Source organism: Astatotilapia calliptera, chromosome 5 (genome assembly GCF_900246225.1).
Source record: "Astatotilapia calliptera chromosome 5, fAstCal1.2, whole genome shotgun sequence".
NCBI classification, from domain to species: Eukaryota; Metazoa; Chordata; class Actinopteri; order Cichliformes; family Cichlidae; genus Astatotilapia; species Astatotilapia calliptera.
In genome coordinates, this window is record NC_039306.1 from 5,716,697 (window position 1) to 5,731,784 (window position 15,088).

The 15,088-nt window shown below is 40.0% G+C and overlaps 1 protein-coding gene across 6 annotated transcripts in view; it reads left to right on the forward strand.

Moving 5' to 3' along the window:
- The window catches only part of tox2 (TOX high mobility group box family member 2), a 102,865-nt gene extending 88,674 nt beyond the window's left edge, over positions 1 to 14,191 (forward strand). For 3 of the 6 annotated variants that reach the window (XM_026166867.1, XM_026166864.1, XM_026166866.1), the window contains exons 5-10: positions 2,235 to 2,501; positions 3,804 to 4,046; positions 9,461 to 9,541; positions 12,640 to 13,050; positions 13,133 to 13,281; positions 13,956 to 14,191. In XM_026166867.1, the coding sequence (XP_026022652.1) occupies positions 2,235 to 2,501; positions 3,804 to 4,046; positions 9,461 to 9,541; positions 12,640 to 13,050; positions 13,133 to 13,281; positions 13,956 to 13,998 (1,194 nt within the window). In that variant the 3' untranslated portion in view covers positions 13,999 to 14,191. The remainder of the gene's footprint in view (positions 1 to 2,234; positions 2,502 to 3,803; positions 4,047 to 9,460; positions 9,542 to 12,639; positions 13,051 to 13,132; positions 13,282 to 13,955) is intronic. The other 3 variants (XM_026166865.1, XM_026166868.1, XM_026166869.1) reach the window with 3 other exon arrangements.
- Positions 14,192 to 15,088: the final 897 nt, after the last annotated feature.

Below are 15,088 nucleotides of genomic sequence, written 5' to 3' on the forward strand. Positions count from 1 at the left end.
AGCAAGTCCATGGAAAATGGAAAATTAATGGATTTCTGTTTCCTTCGTTTTACTCCATTTTCCTTCCTCCTTCCTTTTTTTGTCTGACTACTTATTTTGCTGGAGCTATTTCCTCATGTTTTAAGAAGTGTAGTGATGGTGTTTTGAATTATGATTGGAAGTTGGAGATTGTCATGGATGGGGGAGGTTTGAGCTTGGTTATTTGAAATGCAAAACGAATGTCTTTGTTCACTGCTGGCTTTTGTGAGCAGCTGCTGAGGCAAACACAGAATCTAATGTCGTGTGAATATTACGAGTTTTCAAAGCAGGCCAGAGCTGCTCACAACATTACTTTGTTGTGCATTTTTATTCTACCAATCTACTGGGACCAATTATGATTAGAGTGCTGAGCCTTCATCTCTGAACCTCTACTCGTGTTTATCAAGACCTCATATGCTCGAGCCCTTTAAATTTGATCTTTTTAGCACTGCACTAATGTGTAATGTATTATTTAACTCATAAATGTTTAAAAGAGCTAACAAATGCTAGTTCATCACTTTCTGATCTGTAAATTCCCAAACATTCCCATTTATGCCAGCATTAAAAGCATCCTTTGGTCTGTGTTCATGTTCTGTTCTGATGAATCTTGAAATAAAGCTTTTGATGTCGTTGCTGTTGATGATCTTATTAGATGGCTAAGAACAGAACTTTATGAGCCTGATTCTGTAACCACTAAAGTATATTTCCTGGGACATTCCCAGCAGTTTACAACTGTTTTTTCTGCTTGTGCTTATAGAAGTGTTGGCAATACATTTTCTTTTCCTTTTTACAACACAATGACCATAACATCTCAGTTCATTCATACCACTGACTCGGTGATTGCTTGACCAGGTGCTGAGACATCTGGCTTTTCAAATACTAAGAAAAAAAATTCAGAAGCAGTAAATGAGGAAATCTTAACCTCAATACTACACAGGCTACTGTGTCCAAGGGGCCTGCACTCGGTGCCTGTAGCAGTCAATAGGAACCATAAATTGTACTTTCAGCTGTAATAGAGGGACCTATTGAAATCTGATTTCACTGATAAGCCTGTGTGTTATATGGATGAATGGTTAAACAGTGCAAAATTGCTTTGGGATACAGTTCACTGAGTGGCTTTTACATGCAAAAAGCTTGGATGCAGTTAAAAAAAGGTGCTAACTTGTAAAGTTGATTTTCTCCTTATTAAATTATAACATGCACTCTGTGTGTGGCCAGCTGTGTAGCAGAACATACTACAGACATATAATCACTAACACACACATTTATTTGGAGTCTCTACCTGTGTGTGTCTGACACAGGTAGTGTGCAGCTGATTTTAGAGCAGTGTTGCTGATTTTGTTTGCTGTGGCTGTAAACAACATTAAACCCCATTAAAAATATGGAGCTCAAAAGATGCTCAACACTCTGTAAGTCTCACAGGCGAACTACAGGGTTTGCTGGCATTCTTTGTAGCTTTATAACTGTGATCAATTTATCGATTTAAAAATTTTAATTATGGCTGGATGGATGGATCAGTGGATGGATGGATTATTGCTGCTTTGAGCTCTCAGTCTTTCTTAAAGTATACATTTTGCTTAATTTCTGCTTTCTCACCAAACATCAGGCTCCCTCCCAGCAATCATGTATTCAAAGTATTTTCTGGTTCTGCTAACTGTCAAAAATGTCAGGAAACAATAAGCCAAAAATTTTCAGGCTTCAGATCAGTCAGGGATGTCAAAGACAGTACATTTTAGTTTTTCGTATCGGAGTAGTTAACAGTAGAAGTCGTTAGCATTTAGAGAACAAGCATGCCCCTTGATTTAATCTTGCATTTAGTTGTTTTGATTAGTTTTAGTTTAGATGTTTCACTTATTATGCATCTAATTTTCAGTTCAGACCCTCCACAAACCTCAGTGTTGAAGTCAATTTCAGATCAAGTATTCTGGCTAAAAAGCTGCAATTTTGTGAGACAGTGAAGAAAGAAAACCTCTCAGCCTGAGATTATCTGTGAGACCTCTTTTTTCTTCCAAAAGACAACTCCCTCTAGCAATCCCAACGTTTTGCGCATAGTTCATTGTATTATATTTATATTTTATCCAACACATACAGTATACACAATTTCTCCAATTAGAACATGTCATCTCCACTTCGAAACATTTGCATATTTGGCTAATTGGCAGTCAGGAGTTTTAAATAGAGAAGATAGTAAAGCTGGTGTTCTTCTCTCACCCCAGATGCAGGAGATGGCTTTGCACCACCACCAACAACAACACCATCACCAGCATCCTGATGGCGCTCATTATGACCCCGCCCGTAACCACACCCTGATAAACAACTCACCTCCGATACTGCCCAACCCCATGAGTGCACTATCCCAGCTAAACCCACAGGTCAGCCGGAGTGCAGTGCCTCATGGTTCCCCCTCACCTCCCGGAAGTAAATCGGCCACACCCTCACCTTCAAGCTCCAATCAGGAAGAGGAGACTGATCCTCATTTGAAGGTACTGGTGTGGCTTCTCTGGCATGTAGTAGTGGCGATAAAGGCTTGGCAGTGCTTGTACCAGGTTGTTAACATGTAATCCGCAGTGTTGTTTAAGAGGAACGCAGGAATAGGCATGCTTGAGCTTGGGTTATTTGGCTGCCTCGAAAACTTGAACATTGCTGGAGTTGGAGCTATGTCTATTTTTTTCCTTTCATGCTTTGAAAAAAGAAACTTTTTGAGATATTTACTTTTAATCTCTTCAAAAAGTTCAAAATCTATGCCCTAATAGCAAAAGGAAATTCTGTTTTCCATGTTACTTTAGTGAATAGCTGTCATTCTAATCTAGGTTTGCTGCTTATTGTTAGACACACAGGAGCTGATATTAAACCCTTTTTAAATTTCTATAATGAATGAAGATGTGAGACATGTTTTAATTGGCGCTTTTTTTCAACAACAACATGATCTGTTGCCAGTCCTCCCCAACTTTGTCACTGCCTTACCATGTTCTCAGTTACAGTCTGGTTCCAAAGCAACCACTCCTTCATTTAAATCACTCATTCATTTAAATAAGAAGAGAAGGATAGTTGTTTACATTCATTTGGTTTATGTAAATCTGTAAAACTGCTTTTATAAATTGCCCACCAACCAATGTCTCTGTGGATTTGCTTCGTTTCTGTCAGGGGAATGTGAATGAGTGTATAATTGAATCTGCCACTTCCACAGTGTTTCAGATTCATCTGTGTATTTAGCTGCCAGCTCACAGTGATACAGTATAACAAGAAGGGGATCCTTTAGTTTAAAAAATATATATTTCCCAGCCTATGCATCTCTGCTGTGCTGTGTGAATAAAAATGATTACCATCTCTCCTATCAGTAAGTAATTCCATTTGCTCTCTCCAATTCATTCTGAGACCACATCAAAGCCAGAGTAGATACAGCAGGCGATTTAAAATTCCTTTCACCCCTAGCATGAAAATTCAGAATTTATGACTTGCTGAACAACTGCAAAATAAAGATTTGAAAAGGTTTGATACATTCAAATAACAGATGTTATTTTTGACAAAGTAAGGCAGGGAGAAAAACTGCTGTCAACCAGAGTCTGTGTGTGTAAATTGTTACTGTCGGTGAATCATTGCTGCAATATCCAAACACTGGGTATTGAACACAGAAAAGAAATTAAGGATTTAATGAAGCTTACATGTTTCACCTGGGCACAGCGCTATAAGCATTCATCAGCAATGCAATTATTCATTCCGAGTCGAATTAGTAGACTCACTTTCAGTGTCAATAAGCTGTTTTGTTTTTTTGTTTTGTGCCACTGATGGTCTTCCAGATCACGGGTGAGAAGCGACCGTCTTCGGAGATGATGAAGCCCAAGCCCAAACCCCAAAAAAAGAAGAAGAAGAAGGATCCAAACGAGCCTACAAAGCCTGTGTCGGCCTACGCCTTGTTCTTCAGAGACACTCAGGCAGCCATTAAAGGACAGAATCCCAATGCCACTTTTGGAGACGTATCCAAAATAGTAGCCTCCATGTGGGATGGTCTGGGAGAGGAGCAAAAACAGGTAGGCTTCGTTTAATATTCATGTATATACACTATGAGTTCTGGAAAGAGCTTTTTTTGTTGTTTATCAAACATCTAAAAAAAAATACCTCGCAAAAGTTATAAATTCACTCCATAAAAACTGAAACAGTTTTGACCTTGCGGCAGTTGTGACTACCCGATGGCAAGAGGTTAATATCATTTAAGTAGGAGAAGGAGCATAAAAATGTAGCTTGCAAATGAAAAGCATTTAAAGACAAAAGAGAGAAAAAGAAATAAGCTGGGATGCATTACTATCACCTTTTAGGATGATGCCAGCGTGGTAAAATTGTGAAAAAAGAAAAAGCATAACAAAGAAAAACAGATGCCTATTTACACATTGAGCAGCTTGCGTCTGCCTACCTAACAATTACAAGTTCAGTATTCACTCACCTTCTAGATCTGCTTTTGGGTTCCAACAATTGTTGATGGACATACTGAGTTTTATTTAGCTGGTGATAATTTTCCTTGGCTTCGCCATTATAATGAGCAACCCGTTTTTTTGAAAGTTGAATAATGCATCAGTAAAAACTTGTAATTCTGATTCTAAAATTAAAGAACTACCTGCCACTCTGAGTGATTGCAGCTTGCATGAGAGTGAAGCAAATAAAAAATTTTATGCTTTTATTTTATAAAGTGAATTTTCTTGCACTCGGACTTGTAAAGATTTTAACCACCAGCAGTGCAGCTATATTTACCTGAACTGAATGGTCAATTGGATTTTATTATAACCCAACCTGTGCATATGAAACTGCATTAACACGTACTGCAGTTTAGAGGTTTCCTGTCCAGCACATTTTCTCTATTTCATTTTCCACATTCCAGTCCAACAGGCAAAGTCAAAGGTTTTTTTTTTTGTCTGTGTGTTTGTGGTAACAAATGATGGTGTGAAATGAATGAAAAACGAGACAGTCTGATGATCATGCGCAGACTCATATTTTTAGAATATCCAGTCAGGGCGCAGCCTATTGGGTGTCAAATAAAAGCACCTGTCTCCATGACAAAGTGCAGCCCATTCCCCCCAGCCCCAGCCACCATCTACCAGACCCTATCTAGCATGTGTGTTTTTCTCCCACCAAACCTACTTCATACGCTGGACTTTGGAGGCCGTCTGTCCCTTTTATTTGCAGTTAATTTTTGCCGCCTTCACCAGGGCTCTTCACCATGAATCTTCATTTCGCTGCTGACACCCTTGAATGTGAATTCCTCATTTCCTGTCCTTTTATTTATATCTGTTGCCTGGTGATTTGATCATGCTGGGAATACAAGATTAGCAATTGCCTTGTCCTTGGTTTTGCCTCAAGGACATCTTCTCCTGAAATGTTATTGTTTGTGCTGCTTAACCCCTCGTGTCCCGGTTTCTTATTCACCTTAGATTTTGCACTGCAGATGCAACTCTCTTTCTTTCTGTCTCTGTATGTCTGTCTTCATCTCATGCTTTATGCATTTGTCCTTCACAGCTCTACCTGGGAGCACAGACAAAACTAATAATATGGCAATTCCATCATTAAAATCCAGCCATTTAGCATGCCATTTCACAGTTAATTTTTTGATTTGTTTGTGCATTCATGTGTTTAATCAAACATGTCACCTCGCAAGACACATAATTAACTTGAGGTAATGATGTCATTATGGAATAAAATATAGTAGCCTGTCTGGGCAATAACACAGTGAGTGCTCTAATTATTCTCACTGACTAGCACTGTCATTTATTCCAGGCCAGCAAATGGATAAACTTGATAACCGTGTATTTACAGAGTACAACCAATTCAGCTAGTGCACATTAATCCTCATTAAAGTCATTAAAATTTCTGTCCTGGTCTTTCATAATGAAATAAATTCATGAAAGGACATTATAGCGTACTGCATTCACATCTGCTGGTTGGTAATATAATAGTAAAATGCATTCACAATGCGCTCGTATCCTAAACATTTTCGGTAACATTTGATCCCCTTTGAAAAAAAATGAATAAATGTGACATAAATTTGAGCTTGGTAGTCATTTTCGTTATTTGAATAAATAAAAAACACACTGGTCACATACAAAAGTAAGTGAACCCCTACATGTATTGTACCTTCTGAGGAATAAACTAGATTTTATGCCAATGTCCTGTTTTTGGGTTTTCTGTTTTTACAGGATGCCATAATACCAAGAGCTAAAGAGCTCCTTCAAACTGATTTAAATTGGTCTCCAAATTATTTGAAATAAGTAATTTCACTGCAGGGACGGTTGTCTTCAACTAGGGTAGATTACAAACAACTGCCACTTTCTCCAAAAACTGTTTGATGTCAAACACGTCCAAGAACCCTCAAATTTCATTACAGAATCTACGGTCAAAATGCATTTTTGCATCCAAGGAGACCAGAAGAATGCGCATTTTGAGTCCTGCTGTCCTAAAACAAACATTAAAGCAAAACTAGAGTTAATGAGTGAGCAAAAAGGTAAAGACAAAAATGTGTTCTAGAGAAATGACCAGTTGATATGCTCGGTGGAAGCCAAACACAGTGTTACAGGAGAAGAAAATTATTACAACTGCTACACCTCTAGCTTAGTCTGAGAGCTAGCTTGCTGCCTCAGGGACTGGGCAGCCTGCAGTATTTGCTAATGAAAAAAATAGAATTGTGCATCATATCCAGGACTGTTTGAAGATAATGGGACGCCTTCTATCCAAAAGTTAAAGGCAAACTATAAGTAATGACTTAAAAAGTAGAAATGAAAGGTTTTGGTATGACCTGGTCAAACCGTAGATCTGAATCCTGCATTTACAGTATCTGTAGAGATTTTATTAAAGAGAGTCAAATGTTTGCTTGTACAAAGTGTCAAAAGGCCTAAAAAATCCAAGACATGTACTTACTTAATTGTTGGCTGTCATGTCCTGGCTGTCTCTTCCGGACCCACGAGGTGTGCTCTCTCATGTCACAGTCAGACCCTCTGGAGCCATGCAGGACCTCCAGAATGTAAACACAACCCTTCCCCTACACACAGCTTTGTTTTAACTAGATCACAGCCCCTGTTTCCAATTACCTATAGCGCTCGTCAAACACACAGTGCAGCAAAATTCACATAAGTGCACTGAAGGCAGCGTTTTTTATTGCTGTAGTTTATTGAAGAAACGATCAAAAGTTTCATTGTTGTGATTTATGTTCCTTCTGTGATTCTTTTTGTTACGCTTCAGTGTGCATTTTTCCCACTTTGCTTGTGTTGTTGTGTATTCTCCAGTGCCGCCCTTAGGTTTGGCAGAACAAAGTCTTGTTTTTTGTTTTTAAATTCATGTTTATGTTCATATTTTCTTTTTTTATTAAGCTGTTTTCATAGTTTGCACACTATACAGCGCTTTTTAATTCCCAAAGGCCTTTGCTTTATAGTGCAAGATCAATGCATTATTTGGGCTGTGCTATCCCTCAAGGTGACTACATGTTAAAGCTGCCCTAGAAACACAAAAGAACACTTTTCTTGTTTTTGTTATTTAAGATTAAGATCAATTTTCAGTTTTTACTGCAATGGGGGGGAACAGTGATAATGGATTTGGGGAGGAGGGAGGAGAAACCTTAGTATTATTTAATTGAGTCTGTAGATTTGTACCAGGGAGAAAGGGAGGAAAGAAAAGAACACTGTGAGTTTGAAAAGATGGCATGTTTAGATAATAAACTCCTTCTCTGTGTTAAGTTTAAAAATCTGTCATGCAATATTCAACTATTTTAGTCCATTTTCTGCATCTTTGTCTAGTATTCAAACACTGTTGTGCTTTTTTTTCTTTGGTTTTAATGTGCCTCTGCCTATTTCTCCTCCATTTTGCTTCCCGTTTGCTTCCTCTCCTCCTACTTCTCCTCTTACCAATCGTCGGGTCTTTCAGTCGTAGAGTAATCACTCTCTTCAGTGTCAGCAGGGTGCAGAGTTATTGTTTCCTGTAATTAACTGGTTATCAAACAAGAACATTTCATTAAGGTACAATTAGGGGCTAATTCAGCCGGGACACCTCTGTGTCAGGATTACGATAGAGGCATATGCTCTCTCCTTGCAGCTTTGTTATTTTTTATTCATACTGACCTGCAGCCTTTGACGGCTTCAATTGCTAATGAATCCGCCCACTTTGGAATAATTAGACATCCTTAGGCATGGTAATTTATTTAAAAGTATCCGTCGTTGCGCAAATCATTAGCTGTGTTAAATTAATTTGAAATTAAAGCTGCTGGGAGTAGTTTGGGTTATTAAAGAAGCAACCGTGGGTCTGTCAGTCTATAAGAGGTGATGGGTAAGCCCATTTTTATTTTTTTATTTTTTATTTTTTCAATGAATTTCCTCATGGGCATCATTATTAATTTGATTGATTTTTTTTGCTTGTTTTTATTTTTAAAGTCTGGATGAGTGCTTAATTCATCCATTCTTGTTCCAAAGTGTCTATCACAGAAGGAAAACAATTATGATATTGTAAATAAGGATGAATGAGTGGATAAACATCAGCTGTTTGAGCATGAGATTGTATCCGCCGTCATCCCGGTTTGTTTGCTGTTCTTTGTGTATGTCTGTTTGTTTATCGACTGTACGTGTTAGCGGCTGCCAGCCTATGCGCATTTGGCAAGGCATGAATGCTTAATGGTTATCGTACCCCACCTCTTTGAAGGAAATGACCCCGTCCACAGAGCCACAGACAGTCTCCTCGCTGAGGATCAGTAATTACCCGATGCATTTACTCACGCACAAACGTACATTCTCCTTTATATGAAAACGTTCCCGAGATGAGCTGAGATCTGAGTCTTCCTTATCGATTTAAGGATGGACTTTTTGCAACTTGCTTTTCCTGCATCACAAAGGCACTGGCAGCCATAAAGAGCCTGTGAGTGACATGTGATGACATTAATTCGAATTCCCTGTCTTAACGCATCATTTGAGGTTCATTCAGAAGGCTTGAGATTGCTCCTTTGCTAATGCTGTTTTGAATTCTTTTATTTATTTTTTTTCCCCCTCGTCTGAATGATTTGCTGGGACATCAGCTCTGATTAAGAGATGAGCAACAGCCTTAATAGAGGAAGAGACAGAAAAGCAGTACACAAAATGACAAACAGCATCTCGCTCCTCATTTAACTCAGCAGAATTTCAAACTATTTTCACGCTATTGTGCACAAGCTTTATGCACATTTCATTCTGGATATTCTGAAGAAAAAGAACTACTTTCAGATACGCAAACATCATGCAGATGGTCAAATCTCCCTGACCTGATAACTGGGAAGTGAATGCATTTGATATGCTTTTCATCAAGGAGTACACCGCCGGGTCACGCAATCACACCATGACTCCCAAAATCTCATTCACATCAGTCAGTGTGGACCACAGGGTCATTTTAGCCTTTCACATCACCTTGTAATCAATCGTTGTTGTTGTTGTGTTTGTTCCTGCAGAGCTACAAGAGGAAAACAGAGGCTGCTAAGAAGGAGTACCTGAAAGCCCTGGCCGCCTACAGAGCCAGTCTGGTTTCCAAGGTAACAGCAGGGGTCACGTCTTTGATATACATGGGTCAGCGGCGATATAAGGGATGATAAATTAGACAGAATTCCTTTCACTTTTGTTCCATGGAAAGGGTCCACAAGCTGCACTGAGCTATGTTTGTGCATATATATGTGTGTGTATGTGTAAGAGAGAGAAGGAGCCTGTGTGTGTGCTCACAGGAGAACAGTGAAAATTAGGCCTCAAACACACCCGATTTGGAAGCTGGGGAGAAATGGAAAGTAATAGTACATGCGTGTGTGTTTGCGTGCGTGTGTACGCTCATCGCTGTGCATGTGCAAAAGTAGAAGTGGACATTACCTGTCATTTGCTATCCTCTTGGTGTTTCTGTCCTCCCTGATGCGCCACTAATGTGTTGCCTGAGGTTTGCGCACAACTACCGCTCTCTCTTTGATGCAGGTTACTACAGTTTAGCTCAGCACATTAACATATTTCTATCAATGCTTGTGTAAAAAACAAAACAATTCCTAATTATTTTCTTAAAAAAGCTGCTAGACTACTCCTCATTGGTTTGTCTGTACTACAGTCGTGATGGTACAGGGATATCAGTCTTTAGGTGTTCAGCATTTCATTTCTCCCTTTCTGCATTGTGTTTTTTTTAAATACAACTCTAAATTGCATTAGCATATACCGAGCCCCTCCTCTTTTCCCTCCCTCCTCCTGTCTCCACTAAGCACAGCGCCTCACTTCCTCTCATGCTCATGGGCCGAAAACAAGCACCTTGATTAAGGCATGAATAGTTAATTCATCAGCCTCTTCACTGTGGCATACTTTCAGCTAAAAAGACTATTCTCATCTCTTGTCTTTGCTGCAATTAGACATTCATGTCATTGCTCCTATACAGGGGCTTGATTGATACTATATGCTGGTAGATTGCCAGTCAAAAATCTGACTGACTAAAATAAGCCTGCAGACCCTCCTTCACTCATTCAGGATCAGCCAATCTGAATGCAGAGCTGAATCTCATGATTCACCACGACTCTCTTTCTTTAAATTACCAATGAAGGGGTCTTTTCAGAGTGAATCGGGGTGGGTGGAATTGGAGGTAATTGGAGCTTCATTTGAAAGATTCACTTCTTAAGCGTGCACCTGTTGCCTTTTTGTTTTGTGACTCATGTTAGTTTGTTTGTGAGGAGAAAAGACAAACTAAAGTTTCATAGCTACCCACTATATGCCATGTCATTTCTCTCATGTTTGTTTCAATCCAAAAAACTCCACACTGAAAATTTAAAAAGTTTACATTTTAAAAAGGTGCACTTTATATTAAATATTGTATTCGTTTCAGTATTTGCAAACCATCTTTCAACTTAAATATTGTTTATTGTAAATCCTTCTGCTGCAATACACAACTTTAAATGTCTGCAAGTCTCAAGTTGACACAGATCAAATCTATTATCTCACTCTTTTCCTCTCCCCTCACTTCATTTTTTTTAGCATTTCATTTTCCACTTGACCCTGCGAATGTGGCTGTCTCTCTTCTTTATCCATCCATTCATTCCCGTTCCATTGATTATTTCAGGGATTCAGTTGGATGGATGGAAGCCATAAAAAAGTAGCAAACCACCACATATAACTCCAACCAGTCCGACAGTTAATGAGAAATACTGGATGCATTTCATAGATAGACATACACTTTCCTCCACGAAAAAAAAGGGAGACAGAACAGTCTGCAGAGCAGATGTGTGTGTACTGCATGTGAGTGCAGTGGAGGTGGGCGGGGCTGGGTGATTTAATACATTAAAAACAGAAAGAATGAAGAATGGGTGGGAACTATAGGTTGAATAAGCAAAGATAGCTTAACATAATAATGAATGCTTTAAAATTTGAGTACTCTGTGTTTTTTAAACGGTACAGCCATGTGAAGAGGACGGTAGACTCTTTACGCATTAGATATACTAAAACAGTTTGTGACTTAGGAGGCTCTAAAAATATTTATACAACCTCAGATGAGCAGCAATACATGACATATGACACCATGGCATTGTTTATGAAACAAACACTAAGCTAAATTGGAAAAGTGTGAATAACTAAGTATGCCCCATGATTCAGTAGCTTCTAAAACCACCTTTAGCAGAAATAACTTGAATGTTATCATTTTCTGTAAGTATTAATCAGTCTGTCACATTGTTAAGGAAAGAATTCAGCCCATTATTTTTTACAACCGTCATTTTATTGATGTTTTGTGGGGTTTTGTTTATGCACAGTTCTCTTACGGTGCTTACAAACATTTCAATCAGGTTGAGGTTGAGGTTGCTGCTTTGCTTGGGATCATTGTCCTGTTGCATGACAGTTTTGGCCAAGCTTTAGCTGTCAGGCAGATGGCCTCACATCTGACTCTAGAATAGCTAGCTCACTGACTGCAAGGTGCCCAGGTCCTGTGGCTGCAAAACAAACCAAAACCATCACCCCTACACCACTGTGCTTGACAGTTGGTGTGAGGTGTGTTTCTGATCGGCTGTTTTTGGGTTTTGAAAACCAAACATCTCTGCTTTGGTCTTGTCTGTCCCAAGGACATTGTTCCAGAAGTTGTGGTTTGTTCAGGTGCAACTTTGCAAACCTAAGCATTGCAGCCATGTTCTTATTAGAGAGAAAGTACTTTCTCCTGGAAACCCTTCCATACCAGCCATACTTGTTTAGTCTTGTTCTAATTAGACTGCCATAAACTTGAACATTTAGCACGCTGAAGCCTGTAGACTCTGAGAAGTATCTCTTGCATTGCATGGTTTGACCTTGGGGTATATTTGATGGGATGTCCACTTCTGGGATGACTGGCAGCTGTCTTGAATAGTGTGAATAATCTTTCTCACTGTACAGTGCTTTTATACATCTTTTATAGACTTGCTGATGATGATTAATCAAGTGTAGCACTTACTGTCTTTATTCCTATGGAAATAGTAGGGGTGTCATTTGCAATATACAGCTTGTGCATTTTGCTTATTACTGGTAAACTCGAGGCTCAGTGTCTTCCCCAGGAATATATACTGGATTCTATGTTGTACTGCAATAAGCCATAAGAGTTAACACATTGTTACATGGAGTGTAACTATTGTTCTTGATTTTCTCTCTCTTTAAGACATATAATGACCCCGTGGAGACAAAAAGTGCCCAGACAAGTCAGGCTTCTCCACATATGATGCCAGGCAACCCGCCGCTGTACAGTGTGCCACCTCCTCCCCAGCCGACATCGCCATACCTGGGGCCTGGGGCCTTCCCACTTACTGACCTGCAGAGCTATGCAGGACACGCCCCTCGCCACACTCTGTCGCAGACACTCAGCCAATCGCAGATGCTGCCCAGCATTAGTGCCTCTCCCCCTTCCTCCTTCCAGATCAGCCCACCACTTCACCCCCACCAGCAGCTCTCCCTGCACCAGAGCTCACTCCTCAACCAGCCTATCCGCATGCAGCAGGTCCAGTCCCAGTCAATCATCTCTCACCAGATGGGGCTTCAGGCCTCTCTTCACTCCCCACCTCCAGGGCAGCAGGTATAGTGACAAACTAAGACACGTCTGCTGCTAGGAGATTATAATTTAAGATGTGTGCCTAATTTTAATGTACTCCCTATAGGGTTTTTCCCACCTCCAGTCAGAGTACCAGAAGAGCATTGGGGGTTCCCAGTCTCCAGGAGCTCCTGGCCCTGGTCCAGGCCCTGGAGTGGCTCAGACCCATGATTGGGACAATGAATACTGCAATCGGGAGTGTGGCAACCACTGCAGGTCAGTGGGAATTCTTCACATCATATTGTGTTAAATAAATGTGGAACACAGACAAACTAATTACATTTAATGGTAAAAAGCCTCAATTAAAGAATGGAATTTGACACCATATTTACCTCATAATTTAGGTTGCATTTGCCCTTAGACCAGAATTCCTGCAGAAATAAGTTATAGTATAGTTATAGCTAAGGCAGCAGATGTCTCTTCCACTGCTTTTGCAAAGTAAGTGTTGAAAATTGTCAGCTCTGTTCCATTGAGACGGGGGTGACAGCTGTAGAGGTAATGGTGAGATAATAGAGCTTGTCATGTGTTTGTCAGACAGCAGTAAAAAGAAGAGAAAAAAAACAAGTTCCATACACAAGTTTTCACTCTTATTATACTAAATGATTTGGCAAACTGCGCAGCCCTGCAGCACTGGAAGATATCGTAAGTCAATAGTGCTGTTCATGCTCAATTACAGTGCAATTTTTATTTCATTAAGAGGGTTTGTTTTGAGAAACAAACTAAGAAAAATTAAATGATCACCACCAGAGAACGATCATGCAATCAAGGAAAAATGCACCTCTGATTTCCCTCTTCCTTTCTATTTTGTAGAGTTGTAGAGTGTGACTCATAATCTAAACTGTGCCTTTGTTTTTGATTTTCCGTTTTTCTGTTTATTTGTTTTTTTCCAGTGGCAACATGATAGGCAGGGACAAGCCACTCTACCTCACCTGAAACTGAAGATGATACTCTGTCGACAAAAACGACACAGAGGAGTCTACTCTCATCCCCTATTCCACTCCCCCACTCCTCCCCCAACCCTCCCATTCTTCTTCTTCTTCTTCTTCTGACGTGCACACTTACATGCAGTGTACACTTGACATACAAACGCACACACGCACATGCAAACACACACATGCCGCTTCACACACACAATCACACACGTCACCACCTTTTTTTGTCAGTGTAATTTTTATTTTTCTCAGTTTCTAGAACTTGTGAACAGAGTTTGATGACTACTGTCTGTACCACTTAATGTATTAGCAGTCCTCTTGCTGTTGAAATTTGCCAAGCACTTATAAAGCCTCCCCCCACGCCCTACCCACCCGACCCTCTCCCACCTTCTGAGTTGTGTGTCTCTGCCCCCTCTCTGATACAGGCCGGGCTGCAGAGCACTTCTCTCGTGTGTCACCATAAAGTCCCCTCAGGGACCCCATCCAGCTTTAATTAGAACGAGAAGAAAGAAAAATACTCCTTTCCTTTAATCGCTTTATTTTCCATTTGTTTTTTTCCTTTCTTTGTTGTTATTGATGCTGTTTTATTTATTTCTGGCTTGCAAAGCCGTTCCTCTTTTTTTGCCAGTAAGCGATGGGCCCTGTTCTATAGAGAAATATTAACATTTAGTAGGTTCTAGCAGGCCTTGATGTTATCGTAGCTTTGCTTAAGGGCCTGCAAATTAATACAAAAGTCTGGGTGGGGAAGAGAAACAAAACAAAAAGAATCTTTTTTAATATTAAAGACCTGTTGAGGTCTATGAGCTGTCACAGTGTGATTGTAAATATCACTTTTATGGGATCAAATTGGGAATTGGAAGTCCAGATAGATTTGTTTCTTCTTTAATATTACCTGTAAGTCATTGTGTGTGCGCGTGTGCGTGTGTGTGTGTGTGTGTGTGTGTGGGGGTGGGGGTGGGTTTGTGGGCGCATGCATGCCTGGACGTTAGAATGTACCACATTCATGACGTGTGCGGCTGAGTATGTATGTGCGTACATGCACGGACACATGTGTGCAGGAGTGTCTCAGCGTTCGGGCGTCGAGTCTTTCT